We start from the raw sequence: 24,386 nt of genomic DNA on the forward strand, positions 1-24,386 counted from the left end.
TAGGTTGCAGTGAAAGTTGTTGAGAAGTAACTGTCACGAAGCTTAAATAGAATTTAAAACTTTACTTTTCAGATGGCGATTTATGCTGTAAATAAACATTAGGGCTGACGTTATTATTTTTAGTTCTGCATCGATGATCAGAGACAGATGGACCACACAAAAGAAGTAACTACATGATTAAGATTCGTTTATTGAAACTGAACATAAAAGGAATAATGGAAAGATATAATCATTGGTAGATACACTATGACTATCGAGTTAAGTCGGTTCATTTCATTTACTAAATAACTAATTAAAAATATTTCATATTTTATTTTCACATAATCACATTTCAAGGATTTAATTTTTTTTAATTTTTTTTTTTTTAATTTTTTTTTTGTACTTTTATATTATCAATTATTCAGAATAAAGTATTATTGGGAATTTTTGTTTTCTCGCTAACAGTTACAAATCAGCCATTCCTTATTAGTTTACTCCTAATAAGATATTAAATCAAAATACTCTACATAATTTGAGCCACTTGAAAAGGAGGCAACTGCCTGCCTTAACACAAATTCCACCGCATAAATGCAAGATGTTACAGAAATATTATGTAATACTGTAAACATCGATTAAATAAGAAATAGCATACTTTTGCGAGTCTGTAATGTTGCTTTCCAGGTCAGATGTTCCATTGTAGGAAAGATAGTTTTACGGTCAGCTCTATTGGATGCTGATCGGATGTCGGATTAGTGATACCCGGGTTTAACGACCGTTTGGCGACGAATTTAGTAACTTTGGCGATAAAATGGATGAGGAATCTTCACGAAGTCTAAACCGAAGTCTAAACCGAAGTCTAAACCGGCAGTCTAAACCGAAGGCAGTCGTATAGTGTGTCAACGACGAATTAATTGGACCAGTCCAGCCAAGTGCGAGTGAGGCTCAAACAATTAGTGGGTTGATAATTGGTATCGTACGTATAGTATGGAATCGTCAGTTGCTAAAGTGAGGAGATAGTGGAGAATAGCAGGTGTTTGGCAGCACCTTAGTATATAAGTACGCGGATTCCCTCCTCCTGATGATTTCTGTCTGGCCATTTTGTGTTCTGTTGTGGTTACTTACTATCAATTACTACTTGTGGGCTACTATTTGTTGTAAATGCAGCTGTGTATTGCTTGTGCACGTTTCGGCTGTGCATTTATCGTTTGTGTATTTGTGTCTTCTTGTTAATAAACGTCGTTATTTGTTATTGAGGCCTGTTGGCTATGCAACACCATACACCCACTATAAACGAACTCGTCATTCAAGTTTAGCGGGATAATTTCCTTAACAATACATACAAATAAAAGGAGTAAGAAATAAATAACAAAGAATACGGAATGAATAAAATTTTAAAAAAACAATAAGCAATAGGTAAAGCAAATATATAAAAAGGTGTAAAGCAAATACGTAGGTAAGAAATACAATATATACAATAGAAGAAAATAAATAATTTTGAGAAGTGATAAAACTAGTAGAAGAAAATAATTTTAATTTAAATATTAAAATAAACTTAGATAAAAAAATTAAAAAAATAATCAAGGAAATAAAGTGAGAGAAAAATGAGTAGAGAACAAGAAAAAAAAGAGTAGAGATAAGATAAATTCTTATCTAGTCCAAAATGGTGTGCAACAACTGAAGAAAAACTATAATGTCGCTTTCAGTGAGAAGAAATGCAGAGTCAAAAAAGGGAATAATGAGGTTGATCCATTTGGTTGAGTTCAACTGTCATGGATAGGTAGACAATTTTTTCAACGTGCATTCTTACGATAAAGCAGAATGAACATAAAAGTTTTGATGCGTAAATTTTTCCAGGTGGAGTCTTTTTCTTTTATTTTACCAGATAGAGCATTTTCCAAGGTATTTTCAATTGAGTTTTCTATGTGTCTTCAGACACATGTTGTTGGTTTATTAAAGAGCGAAGCCAGTTGTTTTCCAAAATTTTTATTATTGATATAGATCTGATTGATATTAAAAAGTTCTTTGCTATCTTGTTATTTTAATACTCCATTGATTTTTTTTTTTCATCCAGAGGTCTTTTGTTTTAGTATCCCATCTTCTATGTCTGTTTACAATTATCTTTTTATTATAGAATTTTGTGTGAGGAAATGGTAATCAATTAGTTCTTTTGTAGATGCTGTTTTGGCTAGTTCAACCGCTGGTTTATTTTATTTATAAACAAAGGGGACTTTTCTCCGAATAAAATGATGGAATGCTCATAAGAATTCTTGTGTATTGCTAAGTACTTTCTCATCGAGGAACATTATAGAAAAATAATATTTCGACTAGCATAATGTATTTTCACATTAGTAAATCAATATTTACTTAGGGACGGCATGGCAAATATGATATCTATGCATAGATACTGAAATAGTCTGTGTGCATATCTATCAATATTTTATAATATATGTTAGATTGTAGAGTATTCGGACGACATCCAACATAAACTCTGCCTATTCTCTCTATTATCTGAACATCCACTCCTCATAATGAAAAATAATGAAAAATTCAGTTTTCACTATTTCCAAAATTAAAAATATGAGAATGAAGAACGTCGATTGATTTGTATGATAGAATCGGATGGATTCCATCGTACAAATCAATACTCTTCTTTAATTCGGGCATCACAGTGATTAAACTACATTATTATTTGTAACTCATATTATATATATTTAAAGTGCAGGGAAAGCACAATTTTTTTTAATGATAACTAACATGCTAAAACTATTATACTAATATATATATATTTCTTTTGTTTATTATAAACAGCTAGAGGAGACAAGACGACACTGTCTGCAGAGCTCGCTGTGGCCTGGTGGTAAGGTCTGGTCTTGTGAGCCGTAGGGTTTCAGGTTCGAGCCCCGATTCCACCGAAGAACCATCGTGTAAGGGGGTCTGTTGCACGTTAAATCAGTCATGCCAAACGTCCTACCGCTGGTGTGGTGTGGAGAGGGGGGTACCAGCTCAGGTTTCGTTCTCGTCATCTGACCGTGGTTCAAAATTACGAGGTCCGTCCCAAAATAACCCTACTGTTGCTTTACAACGGGAAGTTAATATAACTAAACTGAACTAAAAAGGCACTCTCTACATTCATAGTTCTGTGTTTTATTATTACAATAATTGAGCGTAAAATTTAAAAATAAAATAAAGGAATCAATCCTAAAATATTATCACGCTATGATGTTTCGGCCTTAAGATTCGAATAATCTTTTTTCTTTTCTCGACCATTAAATGGGTGAAATTTGGATATGGTTTCTACTCAGAATTTATAGATTTCTGTCATAGTTTGATCGAAATCCACTCAGGAGTATTCTACCTATTCAGGTATTTATTTGAATGTAAGTTCATACGATAATTACAAAATGAAGAAAGCGAGATGGATAAACTTCGGCAATCAAATTTAATATTTGAAGTGCAGATATATATCAAATTCTAAATAAATCTATTAAGATGTTGACCGTTTGTCGGTCAGTATTTTCACAAGCACGTAAATGCGATAACTCAAAAAAAAAAAAAAAAAAACTCAAAATAAATACAAATCATAAAGAGGTAGATAGATAAACTCTACTTCACATAATTAAGATTTAAAATGTAAGTTACCAAATTTGTTATTAAGTTGACCGCCTACTGTTCATACTTTCTCACACATAAAAACGCAGTAATTCAAAAAATCAGTGACTTAAATAAATGAAATTTGGTATGTGATCTTATGATTATAACTGATATTGTATGCATAATTTTGGTTTAAACCGGTTGGGAAATAACGTATACAAATTACATATTTGATTTTCTGGTAGCTTATGTATTAACTGCGTACCAGTGATTGATCATCAAAAAATAGTAAAGAAATAATAAAATAAATAAAAAACACCAAAAGTCACAAGTTAGATTCACGTCGAGATTTATATTTCGTAACTATTGTTCACTAGGCAATTAATGCACAAGTACCGGATTCCTTTATTATATTAAGAAGCACACAATTCTCATGTGAGGTACTCTGGAAATAATAATCTGACTGCTCCTGGTGTTTACAGCCTTGTTCAAATCTTGCAAGATGAGGAGGGATAACACCATTATTAAACAAGGCACGAGAAAGTTTTGAAGAAACCACTCCCATTTGTTAAATTTATAGCAAGCGATATTTCAAAGGAAAAAAAATAAAAGCCTGATCATTTTGCATCTTATAAAGTACCATCTAAATACGATCTATAAGCATCAGACGATCATAACAAATATTTTTTCTCAAAAAGACCTGGTGATTTTGATCTTAAATATTTTTATATTTACTATTCATTTCATCCAATAGTTTATAAAAACCTTGACAAGTTTAAAGATGTTTAATTATTGAAGATAAAATTAATTAAAAACTTCAAGATAAAAAAAAAATCCTCACTCCTCAAGAAACAAACAAAGAAAAAATATGAAAGCTAAAATTAAATGCAGGTGCATACACTCACATTCATACACATTTATTCCCTTGTTTTGTTTCGCTTTTTAAACATACTGAATCACTCGATCGAAAAATTAGAATGTTTGCCAGTCAACCCATCTGTTACAAGAAACTCTACTCGAAAAGATTCTATTAAACAACTTACTTTATCAGAACAAAAGGGAAAAATAAATAAATGGAATTTTTATAACAAGGAAAATCTATTTAGATTATGTTCTTTCCTTTCGAACGCGATAGGCAGGTATCCTTACTTATAATAAGTGTTGTTCGCAAACAAAAACAAGATTACAAAAAAAAAAAGGAAAGAATCTTTTAGCTTTCCTAAATTTATCTCTCGAATGCATCGAAATATCCTTCCCCCAGTTTTTGAGCTTCATAATTAGTATCGATTTTAGAAAAGTCGTTTTTCAGCTACGAGAAAGGTTTCTTTTTTCTTCGTGCAAGCAATTCTTTACCCCTTGGTTATTTACTCTTGTTAAAAGTCAGGGAAGAAGAAAAAGAGCGATGATAGGAGGGGAAAAAGAGAGGCAACTCTAGCAGAGGAGTTAGCGCCATCTTGCGGGGCCGGGAAGAAGCGATGAACAGCAATCAAAATTAAGGCTACAACAGCTTGCGAAAAAGTGAAAGCCAATAATGAGACTCGTTTAAGAAATGTGCTAGAATTCTGCTCTCAAAAGGATTGCTGTCTTTTATCATTTTTCTAGGGAAAGGAATTTTCCGGAAGAAATTGGCATCATTAAAATGTTCCTGAAATCGATTTTCATAAAATCTTTCTCTTTTATGCTAGAAGGTGCCAGATTGCGCAACGGGAGCTTAAAACTGATGGATTATATTTGTAAGAATCCAGATTAAAGTTTTAATTCTATATACAGGAAGTCTACGAATTTTCTAATTCTGGAAGAAAGACTTCGAATTCTCGGATTCTCAGAGGAACTTCTGTGAATTAGAGAATCTTCTCGAATTCTCAGAATAACTTGTTGTTTAGAAAGACTTCCTCGAAAAAAATTCTAATTTTGAAAAATTTAATTTTGTTTCTTTTTTTTTATATAAAAACATAAGTTGGATTGTAACAAATAATTGAAATAAATTTGGAGCAATCGGGAAAAATATTCCTTAAATAAAAGTATATGATTTTTTTTATTATTTTATTTTGTAGGATTTTCTTCATTCCTTCATATTAAACGTAAAAATTTTATAAAAATTATTATTATATATATATAAAGCGAATATTACATATGAAAAAAGAGATAGTGGAAAATTAAAAAATTAAATTAAAGTATCGTCATGCATGAGTTATACAAAAAGTACCAGGCAATGAAATTCGATAACAATTTAAATCCTTTATAAGTAATTTTTGCATTATAAAAATATAATGAATTCTATTGCCTAAACAGAAAGTGTTCCTAAAATTTATCATTAGGAAAAATAGCGGCATTAAAATTAAATTTCAAAACAGTTATGGAAAAAGAAAGTTTGCATACTCAAAAGTGCGAAAACAAGCTGGCAATTAAAAATATTAGAATTTAATACCGAATTCAAAAATTTTTAATCTAATTTTTAAAAAAAACTGAATAATATTCAATACAGTTGAAAATAATATTAAAATTATATGATTCACTTAGTTTTATGGACGGAATTTATTTACAATGAAAAACAAATTAAACTTGTAATTACGAAAGCCTAGATTTTTGATATATATATATATATATATAAAAATTTAAAGTATCGAGTTTATCGGTAATCAAATCAAATCAAATCATATTATTCGGTAAGTTTATCTTTCATATAGGAGAGTCTTAACGTTTATTGGAAGTATTCCGACGGTGAATAGTAGTCTTTATTTCCTTCTAAGGAGAATGGTTCCTTTGTAACCATTGTTAAGTAGAAGTATACCAATTTTAAACAGACGACATATGCCTGATATTTTTTTAGCTATTTAGTAATATGTTTTAAAGGTTAGAATACTATGGTTTGTACTCTGTTTACAAATGTACAAGAAATTCGTACTCTGATCTGCATTTAACAATTTAAACTTTACAAAAGTTTTAAAAGCATAAGATAAGATCTAGTTTCTTCGTAAGATGAAACTAGATGTAAGATGAAGTTAGAAACTTCGTAAGATGAAGAGCAATTTTTCTCAATGCCACAGAATAGAACTGTGACATAACTCCAAGATTGAAACGAGTTTTTAGTTTAATGGTTACATAGTTTTGCTCGAATGTCCTTTATGATCAAGATAACTATATTCAATCAATTCATCAGAACATTGAATGGGTATTAGACATGCCCATGTAGGTAGAGCAAAATAAACCTTTTCTTCCTTTTCTGATCAATTACAGCAAATATTCGTTGAGATAGATTAAATTTAAGAAGAAAACTTGGAAAATCAGTACCTTTAGACATTTTTATAAGGAAACTGATTGTAACAAAGAATAGATAAAATAGTAGAAAATTGTTACAAAGACACTGTAAATGAGATATGTAAGTATAGCATATATAATATAAGACCAAACTAATGCATTCGCTTAATATTAGTTTTCTCGTCTTCCGGATTTCTCCGAATTGAAAAAGAAAATAGAGAGAGGACTTCCGGAAATTTCCATGCACACTTCTTAGAAAACCGTTATCCCCCATCCCCTCCTAGCTCAAAATTGTAATGAACACCAGAAGTGTTATTATTTTTATTTCTAGAAACACGCACATGAAAGTTTTCTGATTTTTAATATAGTAAAGAAAACTGAATGAAAAAATCGGACTCTTATTTTTAACTGAAATTAAACTGAATGCTAACTTTATCTGAGACAAAATCCTAATTTTAGTAACAAAACTTCATATCAAATTTCATGCATTTGTATAAGTAGTTTTGTTTTGAAGTTATTTTATTTGCATCCATTCGAAACTATAGACTAACAGAGATTAACCCTTTGACGGATTTAATTCAAAATTTTAAAATTTTAAAAATTTCTAAAGTTTAGATTTTAAAACTGTGGTCCAAATTTCATTTGTCTAGTTGCTACATTTTTGAGTTATTGTGCTTACATTCATGCCGAAAAATAGACTGACAAACGATCAACATCCTGATGGATTTAGTTCCAAATTTGATGCTAATCTATAATTTAAAAGCAAACTCAGTATACTAAATTTTATCTATCTAGTTTTTGTATTTATATTGTTTATAAACAAATTAACATAATTTAGGACTTTTACAAATTTGAAACGTAGAGTAATCAACATTTTTTTTTTTTCGAATACATGCAATACTTGAAATAATCGAGAACCATAGCAGTAAAACCTTTGAATAAATCTTATTGAATTGTAATATTTTGTGCGACTTTGTCTTCTGTGTAAAAGTGTTCAGATCCCTTAATGCAACATGATATCGTATATTATATACACTTTTTATGCATATCTAATGGTTTTGAATGTTCATATGAAATAAAAATTGATTATTAGATAGATTTACGATGCGCATTTTTTTAAAAAAAGGAGATATGTGATAATTATTTTTAATATTGATTCGTCTTATGCTGCAATTTATAATAAAAATGTAAAGATATTTCTGTGGATCATGCATTAAATGAAGTTGAAAGTCAGGTTTGATTAAAGCAAACATTTTACAGGACCTTTTTACACTAGTTTTTCAATATATATAAAACATTTCGCCGCAAATTTACCATGTCTTAATAAGAGAATGTGTGAAGAAACTGGTGTGAAAGATGTCATGACAATATTGTTATGGAAATTTTCAGTTATTTTCAGAAAATGAGAAGTTCAAAAAATGGATAGCGGATAACGACACCTCATTCAATTGTAAAGCATGAAACATAGGTAACCAAAAATAGCTACACCGCCCCTTCTTAAGCTATTCGGATAAACTGAATGATCGAAATACTTCGATAGTACAGATGGAAACTATCCTCAAAATCTTCACCAGCCATGATGCAGCCTTTCCCGTAGGAGACATGTCCTATCGAAGGAAGTGGATGAAACATAAGTAACAAAAAAGTGGGTACTCCTTCCCTCCTTTAGATATTCAGATAAATCGAATGCTTGGAAAGCGTCGGCAGCGTATGTGAAAACTACGTTTAAATCCTCAGAGTCATCATCAACCACGATATAGTCCTTCCTGTAGGAAGCACGTCCCGTCATCAGTAAGTTATGGATGATGCATAGGTAAGAAAAAACATCTGAAGTGTGCATAAGATGGAACTTGCAGAAATGAACAACACAAAAGCGAGCTACAAATTGTTATGAAAGAACCATAACAGCATAAATCACTCAGTAGGCAGCTAGAGAACTTGCTCCGCGGTCAATTCTCGAAAGAGAGAAATCCCTAGATTTAGTAAGATCCTCCTTTTAAATAGTCTCTGGGACAGCTATAGTATTTTCATAAAGGATCATTAGCTATTGGGTCCTAATTGAGATATTTCTATGATTCTTGTCTATGATAAAGTCTTCAGCTTTGTCGTCAAATGGTCATCATAGCCTGGAACATTGGCCTGATATTTATTCGGTATCCATTAACTTCCTTAGTATGAAAGCAACTACACAGGAAACGCAATATTGTAGATTCATAAAAATAAATATTTTTCTTCACCAAAGAAAGAAAGATAAACTAAATATGCCAGCGAAAATTAAAATCAGACAGAGTTTATTTCCACATTATGAAGCGTTTTGTAGAAATTATAGTAAAAATTATCAAGCATGCGTCTGTTACAGTAGATGCAATTTTTATAATTGGAGCTAAAAAGTAAGATGAAAATAGGCACAGAATTATTTTATGGAACTAATGAAATAAACATAGTATACATAAAACATATCTGATACATCTAAAACCAAGGTCTTCACCAACAGCCTCTTAGTTACAGCGGACCGCATTTAGATATGATGAAACTCGTGTCAAGTTGGTAGTAAAATGTTAAATCTGAAAAAGAATTCACTGTTTTGCATTCACCAACTGCAAAAAAATAAAAGTCCTCCAAACCTCACTCTCATGCAAAAAAGAGAAAAGAAAAGTAGTCCATCCCTTTCTCGCTGTGAGTTAAATCTCCACGATAACTTTTCGCTTTGCTCGGAAAGAGAAAATCCTTTCCTTCACCTCATCAGTTGGGAAGCGAATTTCATGCCCCAAAACACCCCCACAGACCTGGCGGGGTTAGAGGAAGGGGGGGTCTTCGTGTTATTGTTTAGATAACCCACCTAGAGGGAATCATCTCTGGGAAGTGGGAAGGGGTACAGGAATTAAGGAATCGAACTTGTCGTCATGGAGATCGTTCCGAATATACCAAAGCATGGGGATGGACAAACAGATGACACCTTTCTCCAACCACTACTTCTTTCCAGCGTGTTGGAGAAAGGGGTGCTAAGGAGGAAGCTGAAAAGAGGATTTTCCTTTTCAAGAAAACATTGAAAGGAGGGAGACACTTTCTTTCAATGTAAATTTTGTTTGCGATGCCGTTTCGCACCGATCTCGATGAAATTCAGATGCTTTTAACTAGTCTCGGAATTTCTAGTGTTTGCTCAGCAAGAAGAAGAGCAGACAAAGTGATATTTTTTAGGGTCACAGTGATTTTAAAATAAATAACAAAAAAAGTAAATGATTCTGATTCCCATTACAACATTATTTGTTGAATTGGAATTATTGTTAAATTTAGCTAAATAACTTCAAGAACTATTTTTCATTCAGGTAGTAAAAACTTGTCATTCTTTAAAATTCATAGCATAATTTGTTTTGAAAATTACTAAATTAATTTCAGAAATGAGTTTTAAAATGTAACTAATCTTAAATATACAAAAAATAGCCCTTTTTTTTCAGAAATTTTACTTTCACAAAGAAGTTAATGAACAATAATGAACCATTTTCCCTTCTTAAATAATCCGATACAAAGAGTTGTTCAAGAAATTCTTAAAAATCTCCTCACTTTTAATAGGATTAATCAAATCATTCGAATAATAACCTATTTATAATTAATTTTATAGTATTAAATTAATTATCAACTGAGTTAAGAATTTCGATGCCGTTATCTAATGAATTAATTTTTATTAGTTATTAATTATCAAAAGAATTATCTTTTAATTATTATATTATTCTTTTGATTAATCTTTAAATAAAGTTTTATGCAAATTTCGTATTAATAGAAGAATTCTTATTCTAGAACGTAACCAGCGTACTTCGATTTTTCACTTTACTCTTTGACAGAATTCGATCTTTACACTGTTACTGGAGCTTAATTTCGCCATTAGACCAAATATTCTACTTAACTTTTCCGACGTTTTACTATATTTATCTTTAGAAGATTATAATTTACTAAGGAGAAAAACTGCAATAAGTCCACATGATATAAAATAAAAGGAATTTTTGAAATTTAAAGTGTTTTATGTATCCGACTTCATCAAATTCATTTATTAGTTTTAGGTCTCTTTTCTGTCATCTAGTTAACAGAGATATGTAGGAGTTTAAAAAGGATTTTAAGGATAAAATTATAAAAACTAATTGTGTAAGAAAAATGCTTGATTTTTTGTCGTTGCCAGGTACTATTGCAAAACCAATAAAAACTGAAAGATTAACATTTTTATTTCATTTTGTACATCATCAATCGACCAGAAAGCAACCCATGTTATCCTAACGTTGCCAATTTATTGAAAAAAATTGATATGTCCTTTGCATCATTTGTAAGATCATGAACTATGAATTCAAAAATCGTGCCACATTAATTTCTTCTGTAAAAAGTCATAATGAGAAAAAATTTGGAATGATTGAAAAAAAGACCTCGAGGAATACGTCCAGGGAAGTCTACCTACCCGTGTTTATGTGAAAATGATAACTCAAAAATGTAATGAGCTAAGTAGATAAAATCTCACACACATTTTAACTATCTATATCAAAATGTAAGACACATCCCAGTTTAAATATCGCGAATAAGTGCACGTAATTACTGAAAAGTGTAAGAGGATATATGGATGAGTTTTAATATATGAACTTTACATCAGAATTATAATTTTGGACTAAAGCTGTTAATGTCTGACAATCGGCATGCATTAAAAAATGTAAAAATCACAGCAAGCAAATGTAAATGAAATATCGTATATGATCTTGATATCAAATTTATAGATTTATCTCAACTTGCAAATTCAATAAGACGAGATCCATAATACAAATGCCAGGGTGACCTGGTAGTAAGATTCAGGACTCCGATGTAAGAAAACTATTTGTTCGATATCCAATTCCATTGAAAAAACTACCTGTAAGCGGTTCTAATATATAAGACAATTATCTGCAAGTCTATTTGGTGCGAAAGTTTGAAGATATTACCCATAGTTCAAAATTGCAAGGTTCATACCCAAATATAGTTTGTGTTCTCTCAAAAACAAGTCGTACATGTAACGAATGATGAATAGGTAATTCTTCACTTGGTTCCTGTTGGCTCCGTTCTTTCTCAATATCACAAGCTAAAATTAACTTTCTATTTGATAAAATATAATGAGTATGTTTAAAAATCATTTCTTTTGGTTTAAAAAATATTTCACTATTTTTTTCTATCGGTTATTTGCTTGTTCCTTTCATTTGTAAGCAGCTTTCGTACTGCTAACGCCACCTATGTACAAGCCAAGAAGGCGGACAAAACACGTCCGCTCACAGCGTAGTATACGAGCAAAAGAGTGCGTAAAAGGGGGGGGGGATATTTTTCCCAGTGCATATATATTGTGAGATTTTGATAGGGATTTCTCTACACGTGTCGTCCCAGGTAAGGGAATTATAAGGATCTTTTAAAAGAATGTGCTAGGCTTGACATTTTTTTTATCCCTTCACTCGGAGTGTGGGAACCGCCGATTAAGCATTTTTACAAAGCTTCAGTTGAATTAATTAAATAGAAAAAGTGGAATGGGATCAGGAAATAAGAAAATATTTTCGAAAGCAGTTAATATGGGCTGAATTAAGATAAAAATCTGTCATATATATATATATATGACAGATTTTTTTTTCTTTACATCATAGAAATCGCGTTGCACTTTAACCAAATCTTATAATCTTATTAATTTCCAAAATAAGGTCGAAATCATTTGTAGAGCTGATATGCCTTTTTATATATGTATTATATTGCCAATGAATTTGTATAATATGAAAATTCTAGTCTTTATTTGCCTTTTTAATATTCTTGATAAAAAAATGGGGAACCTTTATCATACTTTGTGCTAAAAGTGCCTACAAATGTTTCTGGAAAATTATTGTTTTCATTTAGATTTATGATTTTTAACACATAAATGGCACATTTAAGTTTTATTATTGCATTTCTGTTAAGTCGTCCACCATCATTTTTCACAGATTTTTCAGCACATTTACAAAAATTTTACCTACAACTTATTTGAATTTTTTCAAGGATAATTTTAATGCAAGGAACTATATATAGATATAAATAATAAATCACATAAATGAGATCACTTACATTTTTTTCAATACATTCTATTGTGACTAAGTGCTTTGTTTATTGTTCCTACATTTAAGATATGCAATAAACGTATTTGAAGCGTGCTTCACTACAAATACCCGCGTCAAAATAATAAAGCAGTCTCTAATCCAATATCTACACTAAAATGAATATCTGAAATTTTCTAAAAATATTCTCAGTTTAATAATGAAATTACTAAATAATTATGTGCAAATATGGGCAGAAAAAAAAACGAATTCTCAATGCCTAATATGAAGCTCTAAGCAAAGCAAAGCTAAAATTATCCATGTTAATTATTTTCCATTATGCTTCCATTAATTTCTTGCCGAAATATTCCTTGAAATGTTATTGAAAACTTTAATAGATTGTTTTTTCACTGGTAGTTTCTTTCTTCATTTATCTAGTTTTAATCGTGGAAACTGATTCATTGTGAATTAAAATGGCCCAGTTAGTTTTTTAAGAGTTTTTCAGGAACTTTTTTTTCCATAGTCTCTTTCTCTCTCTTTGTTTTTTTGACACAATGTATTTTATTTCAATTTTAACACGGATTCGGCGAAACATTAATCTGTTTAACAATAGCATATTCAATCTTTTTGTTGAACAGAGATTACTTTTAATTCCTTTATTTATTGAGAAGTAAAATTTACACACACACAAAAAGCATTTAAATTGTTTTCTTTTAATACCCGAATTCAAAAGAATTGAAAAACGCACGGTAGGTGTCAATTTTATAATATTTTTATTCATTAAAAATCTTAATTAGCTTTTTTATTTGTTATGTTCTTAACATGAAGGTTCAGTGAGAAGGATAATAACTATTAAGTTTTGAGATTGAAATAAAATCTATTTAATGGTGAAAGCTTTAATTAATAAATGGAATATCTTTATAACTTTCAGTCAAGAAAAACCGCAGATGGTCATTATGATAACAACAATAACAAAACATATCAATCATGAATTTGCATCATTTAAAAAAATTAAATAGTTATATTATTGCATTCATTTATAATAAATGCTGTTTCATTTGTTATATCGAAATAAGATTTACAACACTGAAAAGATAAAAACATTACATCTTTTTACAACTGATTTTATCCTTTTTTTTAAAAAAAATTGTAACAATCCTTTCAATATCTGCCATTGAATAATCATCATATCATCATAAATTAACGATGATCTCAACTATTGCATATATTTTCTATTGCAAATATTTCTAATAAAGCATAATTTCAAGTAAATATAGTTTTTGCATGATCTAAAACACATGCAATCACTCTACATGATCCGAAAGTGCTATGCATAATAAAGTGTCTAAGTGCCATGCTTACACACCAATAGTTAGCTGACCTGAGCAGATGTCCGTCTCTCCTGCGGGAGTTATTCCACGGTGAGTCCTCATACCGATACGCCTTCCGGATGAGAGGGGCGCACGAACAGCTCAACTTGTTGCCCATCACATCCCACGGCCACCTGCAAATACAAAAACGAACACCATTCATACCACCTATCATTGAAGAGAAATTTATTTATAAATAATCATTTGACCCAATCATAGTTATGCAGCTCTTATAACAAAAATAAATTTAACGAACTTACTATTATAAATGTTTTAAAAAGTGGGATATTTTTATTTTAATGAATTTCTAATTTTAATCTTTACTTTAGGATTAATTATTATAAATATATTTAAATATTGACATCAATATCTTCTTAAGTTCATCAGCAGGTGCAGGAACTGTTACATTATTAAATAAATTAAATAAATTGACTGATGTTTAAATCCTGAAAATATTAAAATAATATCATCAAAAGCACACAAGTAAAAAAATCTAAAAATTCTAAAAAATCAGAAAATGATAGAAAAATTGATTGCAAAACTCCATATTAAAAAACATGAAACAAGCCAAGTGCAATTAAATTACATAAAAATTATTAGAAATAGCTGCAGCATTTGACCTTGGTGAACCATAAGATGCGGTTTGATCAACTTTCCATTTAAATAATTTCAGATTAATGTAATATTAAATGCATTCAATAGCACACTCATAATAAATTATTTCAAGCAAACATTTTTAGGTAATTACTAATTGATAAAATTTCACCGAAAAAGAAACAGTGTTTTTAATTTTTTTCGCTTAAATATCAGTATTTCCAATAATGCCAAGTAATTCTATATTAGATGAAAAAAAAATTCAATGCTTTCTTGTTAATTATCTTAATTTACCATTTTATATAAAATTTTATTCATGTACGACATAGTTTAACTATTTTGTTGAATTAAGAATCGGATTGCTAATGAGAATAACAGAAAAAAATATTCAAAAGAGCAGCATACGAGTATAATGTGACATTGATTTTAAAAAGATGTAATAGTCTTTTTCACTCTAAATTTAAATAACAAAAAGTAATCATGTGAAGATGGAATAATTAAAATAAAAATATTTTTAATAGTTCGTAAAACATTGTGAGTAACTACTGAAAAATTTGTTATTTTGTTAAATTATGAAGAGTAAGAACACAAACTTTTTTTTATCAAGAATCTATTGAATGGAACAAAGCTGTAAAAAATTACTTTAATAAATTGTAATTTTAATTACGTATATAACATAAATATATTTTTAGTTTTTAATGAGCATTAAATAATTTTCTTTTGATATTTATTGTGCTTAAGATTCCATATCATTATTGATTACAAGATTTCATAATATTTTAGAACTTTTCTCTCCAGATTTTTTATTTGAAAAAATTTTTTCCCCTTTTTCAGTGCATTAATAGAAACTTTTTGATTATATTTCTCATTTTTCGCTTTTTTTGGATTGTAATATATTTTGTAATTTATTGTTAAAAAAATTAGGCGTGGTATAATCAGTTCTTTTTTTCTTTTTTCTGAAATTCAAAAACAAATGACGTCTTTCATATTGGATCGAAATATCGGTGAAATTAATGAATTCTCTAATAACTGCTTACTAAAATTAATATACAGTAATATATGTCATCCACAACACATAATAATATGTAATTTCAACTCGAATTCAATGTGAAGTGTATTCTCTCCATAAAGAATTCTCTCTATATAAATTTGAAAAGGCTTAAAAATGGCTAAGAAATACGTGAGGTCAGTTATTAAAATAAGCATATAAATATATAACAAAACTATATTTGTAATAAATTAGAAAATTTTTGAAGTTAAAATTATGATAGTTGGAACCTTATTTTAGCTTTTAGAAAGGGTTTATTTTAATATTTTGTCATATTAACAATTTCTCAATTTTAGAACTAATTAAGTCTGTCTCATAAAACATTTTCTAATTTTAATATAAACATATTTATCTGGTCTGCTCCATTGGATGCAATGAAATCAAAATGCCCTAAACTAAAATAAATCAATTGCTCCAAAATGAAATTTTAGTCAAATTAATCTAAAATTTATGAAAGGACCAATTCTCCACCTATCATCATTTAAATATAACGATTATTTTTAAAAAATGAAGAATAAATTTAGAACTTAGATCGTTTTATAATTAGGGATATTCTTTTGTGATTGCAGATATATTTAATGATGAGGTTGTTGTTAAGGAAACTGGGGTGCAGTTCTTTAATTGATAATGAAAATTTTGGAATAGAAGATCAGTTAATATTTACAGAAATTTTTCCAAAAGACAAAAGCTCCACATCAAAATAACACATTTTATAAAGAGTATCGATAGAAAAAAAATTTTAATGAAATACTCCTAAGTTCTCAATTTTAGAATTGGAACTAAAAAGTTTTAAAATGTTACACAACTTTCAGAATTTTATAAACCAGCATAATCAAAAAGTAATCCTCAATTTTAGTGTTGAATAAGATTGGATTATCGCGTAATAATACTACTAAAGTGGTCACCTACTCCGCTGCTACTCCTTAAGTGGTAAAGTTTACTACTCCGCTCCTTCTAAGGAAAGGCAGTCGGATTACATTTGAATGAACGGGCCGCCGCGGCAACATTGGCGGGAACTAAGGTTGAGTCCTAAAGGCCTAAACCAGCAATGGTACAACCCTTCTAATGGATAGCATATTCCGTCATTGGAAGGAGGTAGCCGACCTACAAAATTTTTATACCCAATCTAGGGGCGAGAACCAACCACTATGCCGGAAGCTTCTCCTTCTCATATGCGGAATATTTGTTGTTATTATTATTATTTTTTTTCAATTAAAAAACGATACTTAAAGGCCAGAAATAATGATAAATATAATAAGAAATAAATAAATAATAATAAAATAAATAAATAAATAAAAATAAATAAATAACATATAATGAATATAATTAAAAAATCCGTCTAGGTTAATTATTTATTAATAAAATAAAATAATAAATAAATAAATAAGAATAAAAAATAAATAAAATATATATAATATAAAATAAATAAATTTTAAAAAAAATCCGTTTAGGTTGCCACATTGGCGACGTTATCGCCACTCGTTTGGCGAGAATTCAAAAAGACGCCAAGAGGTGGGCTGTGCTAGGATCCACCCGAAAAAATGATAATTAAGACACATACATTTTAATTTTTCTTATAATTAGTAATTAGAATGTCAAAACAAAATGCATTATAATGTCGTGACGATTTGAGTGAGTAAATTTTCATAAATATCTCAGCCGTGTTAATCTACATTTTATGAGCCCCACATTAAGACGACTTCTACAGCTGCAAAATAGCAGAAATTAATTATTACAATGTTTCAATCAAAGAAAAATGTCCATGACTTCTTTTCAATCACGAACGGGCTTAGCACGAAACGACAAATTAGCGTCATTAAAAAAGAATTCTCCAATCCAAGCTCCACGATCACGAACTTCGGGGATATAAGGTGACGATAACCTCCAGGCTGGGGCAAAAACCCTCCTGATTTCCCCCGGGAAGAGACATTCCAGAATTTAATTAGGAAACGAATCCTTTCTAGAGAGACAAAAATCAAAAGGAAGCGATTCCCAATCAGAAATAAGGCTCCACGCCAACTGGATTGCAAAAGCGCGGGAAAAGAGAAAATAAAGAATGGTCGAAGTCCTTGTTTCAGACGATTTTTCTGCAGTTCTTCATCAAACATTTGGCCGTTGCCATCTCTGTTCTAATAAAAGAAAGGGGCAAATATTTGTTCTGGGGTCGATAATCCTCATTTCGGGGCACGGGCGGTGATATCTCTTTGGAGGGTGGACTTAATTAGTGTTTGTTCTTTTGGCGGAATGGATTATCTGCATGCTTTCTCAGAACTGTCTCTCTTCTGGATCACGTGTTCTGGTTTGCAAGCTAATTAGCTGAAACCAATGCATCTGGACTTTTGTAGTTGATATCAACCGTGCGGCAGTATTTTATTTTGATGTTTCAGCAGAGAAAAGATTAAGCCCTACTTCATGAAATTAAGGATATCTTTGTTTATTTCTTGCAATTAGATATTATGCGTGCGTGCTAAGTTTCCCATCTCTTTTAATGCGTAATTATTAACTGTAAATGTCATTTTTTATCATGTATATCTTATTATGATATTATCATAGAAATGACATGAGATATTTTGAAAACTTTGTTCAGTTATTTACAAAGCAAGATTACGTGTAGTTTGGTAACTTTCATCCGCATAAATTTCTTTTCTGAGGACTTAATTTTTTTTTGCTGTCATTATTGGAATAATATATTTGACAAAATTCTGAGTCCTTTTTATTTGCAAACAAAGGTTTTTAAAGAAAATAACATTTCCTAATACATATAAACGGAAAAAAATTTTAAAGAAAGAAATATTTAATGCCAAATTTTTAAAGACAATAATAGTTATTTTTCATTTAAACGTGAAGAAAAAAAAAGCAATTAAAGACAGTTCTTCTTGAATAAGACATTCAAACTTCATTTCGTACAATTTTTTAACATAGTTCTTAAACATAATTTGCAGAACTAGCAATAGATTTTATCTGAAAACACTTTTTCGGAAAATGTATAATATCAAAACTTTTTCAATTTAAGAAACAGAATATCTATTTCAAATTATGGATTTTATATCCTTTAAATGTATACTCTGTTTCAAGGAATTGCTTTTAAAAACAAAAATTAGGAGCAACTCTGTAATTTAAATCTGAGTATTGAATAGAGAAATTGTGAATAGATCGGAAAATTTCACGAGCATTAAACTTTACTTCAATGTTTAAGAGACTCCAAACTTAAACACTTTCCTATGAGAATTAAGCATAGAAAAATAGTTCCTTCTCACATTTTCAAGTAATAAAAAAATGCGCTTGTAACTTTTACAAATATTTTCATTGATATAACTTTAGATTAAATATTTCGAAATACCATCGAAAGTCTTTTCTAAATATGAAACTCGCAATTTAGAATCATATTTTGATGACAATAATGGCGTCTGTCCTCTTTAGCCTTCTTACTCGAAGATGTTCGACACGTGATAGAATTCGTTCGCCTGAGCCAGAACTCGCATAATGGCAATTCGAATTATTAGAATCTGCGACTATTTCAGTTCAAAACTAATAGATCACTCAGCCATTAAACAAATCAGCTTCTTAGAGCTGAATAAAAATGTGCTATCGACAGTCTTTATAGATTCAGAATGTCATTTTGATGAATTTTAGATTTAAGAGCGTAGTTAAGAAGATTAGAAACTTCGAAGTTTGTTTTTGTAGTACATTTTAAGAAGAATTTTTTGCGATTGATTGCCTATTATTTATTTTGAGAATATACTTTTATATGTTCATTGCTATCATTATTTTAACTGTCAAATTTATTTTGTCAGAACTCCGTTGCTGAATGGCTATGAAAGAAGATCGTTCGCAGATGTCAAAGCAATATCTAGTCGATTTTTGGAAAGGATATTTCTAAATTTGAATTGAAATTTTTTTTATATAATTTTTAAAAAAATTCTCATTTTGTTTCGTCCTAAAAGGAAAAAAGAAATTCTATGCATGACAGAGGTTTATTACTTTAATTGAAATGTTCTGTGGTGGGGCAGTTATTTGCATATATTTCAAATTCACGCTTGTATTTTATCTTTTATAATTACTCAAGAAAATAAAAGAAAATGCAGATATTAAATGTGCTTCATGACATATCTTTAGTAAGCTGGACTGAAATGTATTGTATAATTTTTAGCGTTTGTAAGTAAATACACAATCATTTCGTGTAAAGAGAATATACAATATGTCCACTAGTCTTTGCCACCCTTTTAACTTCTGCACGACTCCTGCTATACTCACAAAAGTGGAGTCTTGGTAAGTAAAGTAGCCATGCGCTGTTGAATGAAACCGCCTACGGCGTCACCTGGTAGGAAACTGCGGAGTTAGCATTCCTATTTGGAAAACGGAACGATGTAGGTGAAAAAATTTATTTACAAAGTTGAAGAGCATTTATTAATATGGATCGAAAATAAAACGGTTTAGCCTTGAAATTTTGTGTGTGCTAGAAAAATTTCATAATGTACATAATATCTCAGAAGATTTTACATCGAAAATTTCCCTTATTGATGAAAAATTAAATTTACCTTAAAAAAATATGTTTTCAACCTTAAAGACTATAATATATTAAAAATATCTATATACTATAATATCCAATTAAAAATAGTCAAACTTTAAAAAATATTTTATCATTGCTTATTTCTTAAAATTTTCTTTAATTATAAGTACAACAAAAATTGATTACAACAAAATTAATCACGGACCTACTCAGTATGGCAAAACAAATTGCTTCTTCCCCTTTTCATCAATAATGATGGTAGAAAAATCAAGTAGCAACAATGAAAATGATTTGCGTATTATTATAACAATAAAATATGCTTTTGAAAAATATTTTTAAATTAATTAAAAATTAGTTATAGATAGAGATTTATACGTCATCAAAATTAGTATCACTGAAAAACTATTTTTTAATACTAAAATAGCGTAAAAATTCTGTTTCATTGTAATAATCCCTGAAAAAATATTTTTTAAATGTCAAAATTTTACTCAATTTTTAACTAAAATTTTAAAATTAATTCGCTTAATTTTTATTAAAAATCCTTTCCGAAAAAAATTTCAAAGAAATATTCCGAAGTGCACTGTCCCGTCTTCCAATGTATATCCGTGACAAATTTGGTAGTTCTAAGTCAAATGGTTTATCCTACAGAAGGCAAACACATACGCATTTTTCTCCTATTTTTTTTATTAAAAGACATATCAAAAATAATTAATTGTCAATAGAAAAATTCTTTTTTAAAAATTCAAAAAATGTTTTTTCTTGGTATACGGTTTCATTCTGAGGCAGTTTTGTGAGAAAATACAATTGTAAAAGATGATGTTAATCCTTTTGCATTACGGCAGTCGCTATTATTAACTGTCACCACGTTCTTGACTTCAAGTCTTCTCATAAACGAAATTAGTCAATTTGTTTCTCCATCACTGGAGACTTCATTCCGAAATGCCTTCACCATCCTGACTGCAATCAAAGTTTCCTGTACATTCCTCTTCTGCATCCCCAACTAAACGTCAACTGCCATACTCTTTTCCCAATAATGGGGTCGGGCGAAATTTTCATTCAAGTTCCTCCATTCTCAAAAACATCAATGGAGAGGAGGTCAACGAACACCCAGCATGCCTTGCGACTGGCTGCTGCATTTGTTGCCAATCGATACATCCCAAACTTCTTGACACTCTGTTCTTCGGCTCTGATAAATCGCCAGTTCTGCGACAAGGGTTCTGTAAAAGCACGCAGCGGAAAAAGGAACAAATTAATCCATTAACTCTCATCATCTCACCCTCCTTTCTCCAACAAATCTCGCAGTCACTTATAATGAAGTCTGTTTCTGCTGCTGTTTGAAATGCTTCTCGAATTTTGTGTCAATATTCGTCAATAACTGTCCCGTTACCCTCTCCGATGAAGTTAGACTTGATTTGTTGAGTTTTCATAGATGCCTTCAGGCTGGTAGACCAAGAAATGCAATTAGGAATTAATGTGATGACAATTCTATTTTAGATTTATCGTAAATCTGGAAAATTCTCAAAAACTTTTTCAAGAGTAAATGCCATAACTCAAACGTTAAAATCAAATAAAAATAAAAATTTATGTCTAAATAAAATTTAGAAAAATAATCGACATATTAATTAGTTTTTTCTCGTTATGGTATCTGAATTACAGCACTGATCGAAAAAAAGATAAGAAGTGGCTAAATATTCATCCGTTAATATCGTGCCCTATTTTGCAGTTCCATAAAAGATAATACTGGTGGATTTTGTGACGTCAAATTGTGGTTATGTGACTTCATCGACATCAAAATGGTTGATTCAAAGCAACAGATTTCGTGTGCATCAGTCCGCCATATATGACAGATTTTCGTGATACTGTGTTCTCTGCTTTCGATCTGTATAATACGAAACCAAAGTTCTCCTGTAAATCTTGCATCTTCTAAATCAAGAAGAAGCCACTACAAGAAACATTAATTAAATAAAAAACTGAAATCCAATATGTGTTTTTAAATTAACTTTTGTATCATAATTTATCTTCATATATACGCAACAATAATGGTAAAGTGCAACAATTCGGTAAAGTGCATAAAAGTAAATATTACTGTGAAATATTGAGTTCAAAACCAACGTGTAAATCTGAATGCACCATAGAACAAGTAGTTATGACTCATAGAACCGTAACGACTTTTAGTTTAGCAATATACCGAAATTATCAGACAAAATGTATTTGAATATAGATACCAATATCCCAGCTACTAGGAATCGTATAGAAATCCATATCAAAGCTATAAATAGTGGTTCCAAGGAAATGGGAAAAGGCCTCAAGACAACGGTACTTGGCGATAAATATCAAAAGAAAAAGAATCAAATTATTGTTGCATAATATGCCCTAAAAGTTATGGATTTTCATGAGCATCACGGTTTCTGTCCAAACTGAAAATAAAAGGTTGGATAAAACTCTGTCAAATATTTCCCTCACAAGGTTTTTTGAACTCCCAGGACCATGTTAGCTGTTAGCTTAGTGCTAACACATATAAGAACAGTAAGCAGATTTCCGAAGAATTCAGGTTACCTAGAAAACTCACCTACGATATATGTCAATGGAGCAAAACATCATAAATTCCTTACAACTTCGAAAATATGATTTAACATTACCATTACAAGGGCGTTAGATTGCTGGTTTAGGGAACCTCGTCGTCGAAAAGATCTTCATATTCAGCAAGGAAGTATTACAAGTTAAATGTATTTGATATCAATCTAAACCAAGTGTATCTGTTCCAATGTGCAAAGGACTCATATTTTATCTTCACCGTGTAATCTTCTTGGATGAATATATTGAAGAAATGGATAAACCATTTCGAATCAGCTTTCTGAATATATGAGACATGCAAAAGCAAAGGGCCATCCGTCTTCTATTCCAGCTTGTTGAAAGATTTAAATCGAAATATCCAGGACATTTAAAACAAATTGAGTGTTTTTTCCTTCCTTCAGACAAAATCTCTGTCATAAAATATTATTTAAATTTATTGAAAAAATTGTCACATCTTTATTGAACTGTAACAACTGAATTTATAACTAATATAATCCCTAATCATTTTCATCTTCCAATTGATATCCAATTAATGGTCTTTGTAATAATAATAACTATCCTCTCTTTCTATACAGAAGATTTTACTTTGATATTTTATTCACATTCATTTCATTACATTCGATTACCTGTAAGCTACAAATTGCATCCCATTGGTTTTACTCATTATTTTAAAGAATTCTTTGAGCTGTCTGGTAATTCTATCCCATTTGTATACTATTTAAGGTGATTGAAATTTAGCAGTGCGTCTGGGTAGCAGTCGACAAAGTAATTTTTTGAAGTTAAAATACCACTACTTTGATGTCAGAACATATTTTCTAATAAAGTAATAGGGCTTTAGCCTAGCCAAATAGTGAATAGATTGAAGGCTTAGTCCTGGCTTTTAGGTCTTCACTTAGTTTCCGCTTACGTTATATAACGATAGCGATCATTCAATTAAACCATGGCTACTCAAGTGGCTCGATATGATATGGTTGCAGTGATGTGAAGTGATATTCTATAATTCTGCAGTGCAAATTGTTTAGATGTTATTATGTGTTATTATGAAAGGCTTGTTTTCAACACCAAAGAGATTGTCTTCATTATTTGCACTTTATTAAAGTAAGTAATTACTATAATCCCATGTGGTTTCTTAAACACAATAAAATCAAAAAGAAGCAGCTGTCAGACAGCTTATGGCTTTTTAGATTTATGGCCCATCCAATAAACTGGAGCAAAATTTTGAAAACTAACAAAAAAAAATTTTTTTTCAGATCAAAAAGCTTAGCTCCTGCCAGATATAGTTTGAACATCTTAGAGCGAAATCGTTTATCGTGAAAATTCTGTTTAACTGAAAATCAATGTTCTGTTCCTTCAAATGAGTAGGAACGGATGGGTTAAATCATACGTATGACATGATATCGTTAATGTGA

General features: G+C 30.1%; 1 protein-coding gene across 2 annotated transcripts in view; it reads right to left on the reverse strand.

Moving 5' to 3' along the window:
- LOC129965787 (protein still life, isoform SIF type 1-like) overlaps positions 1 to 24,386 on the reverse strand; it is a 284,431-nt gene that overhangs the window by 163,409 nt on the left and 96,636 nt on the right. Inside the window, exon 2 of one of the 2 annotated variants that reach the window (XM_056079968.1) lies at positions 14,263 to 14,385. In XM_056079968.1, the coding sequence (XP_055935943.1) occupies positions 14,263 to 14,369 (107 nt within the window). In that variant the 5' untranslated portion in view covers positions 14,370 to 14,385. Of the gene's footprint in view, positions 1 to 14,247; positions 14,386 to 24,386 lie in introns of both variants that reach the window. The other variant, XM_056079967.1, reaches the window with a different exon arrangement.

Source organism: Argiope bruennichi, chromosome 4 (genome assembly GCF_947563725.1).
Source record: "Argiope bruennichi chromosome 4, qqArgBrue1.1, whole genome shotgun sequence".
Classification (NCBI taxonomy): domain Eukaryota; kingdom Metazoa; phylum Arthropoda; class Arachnida; order Araneae; family Araneidae; genus Argiope; species Argiope bruennichi.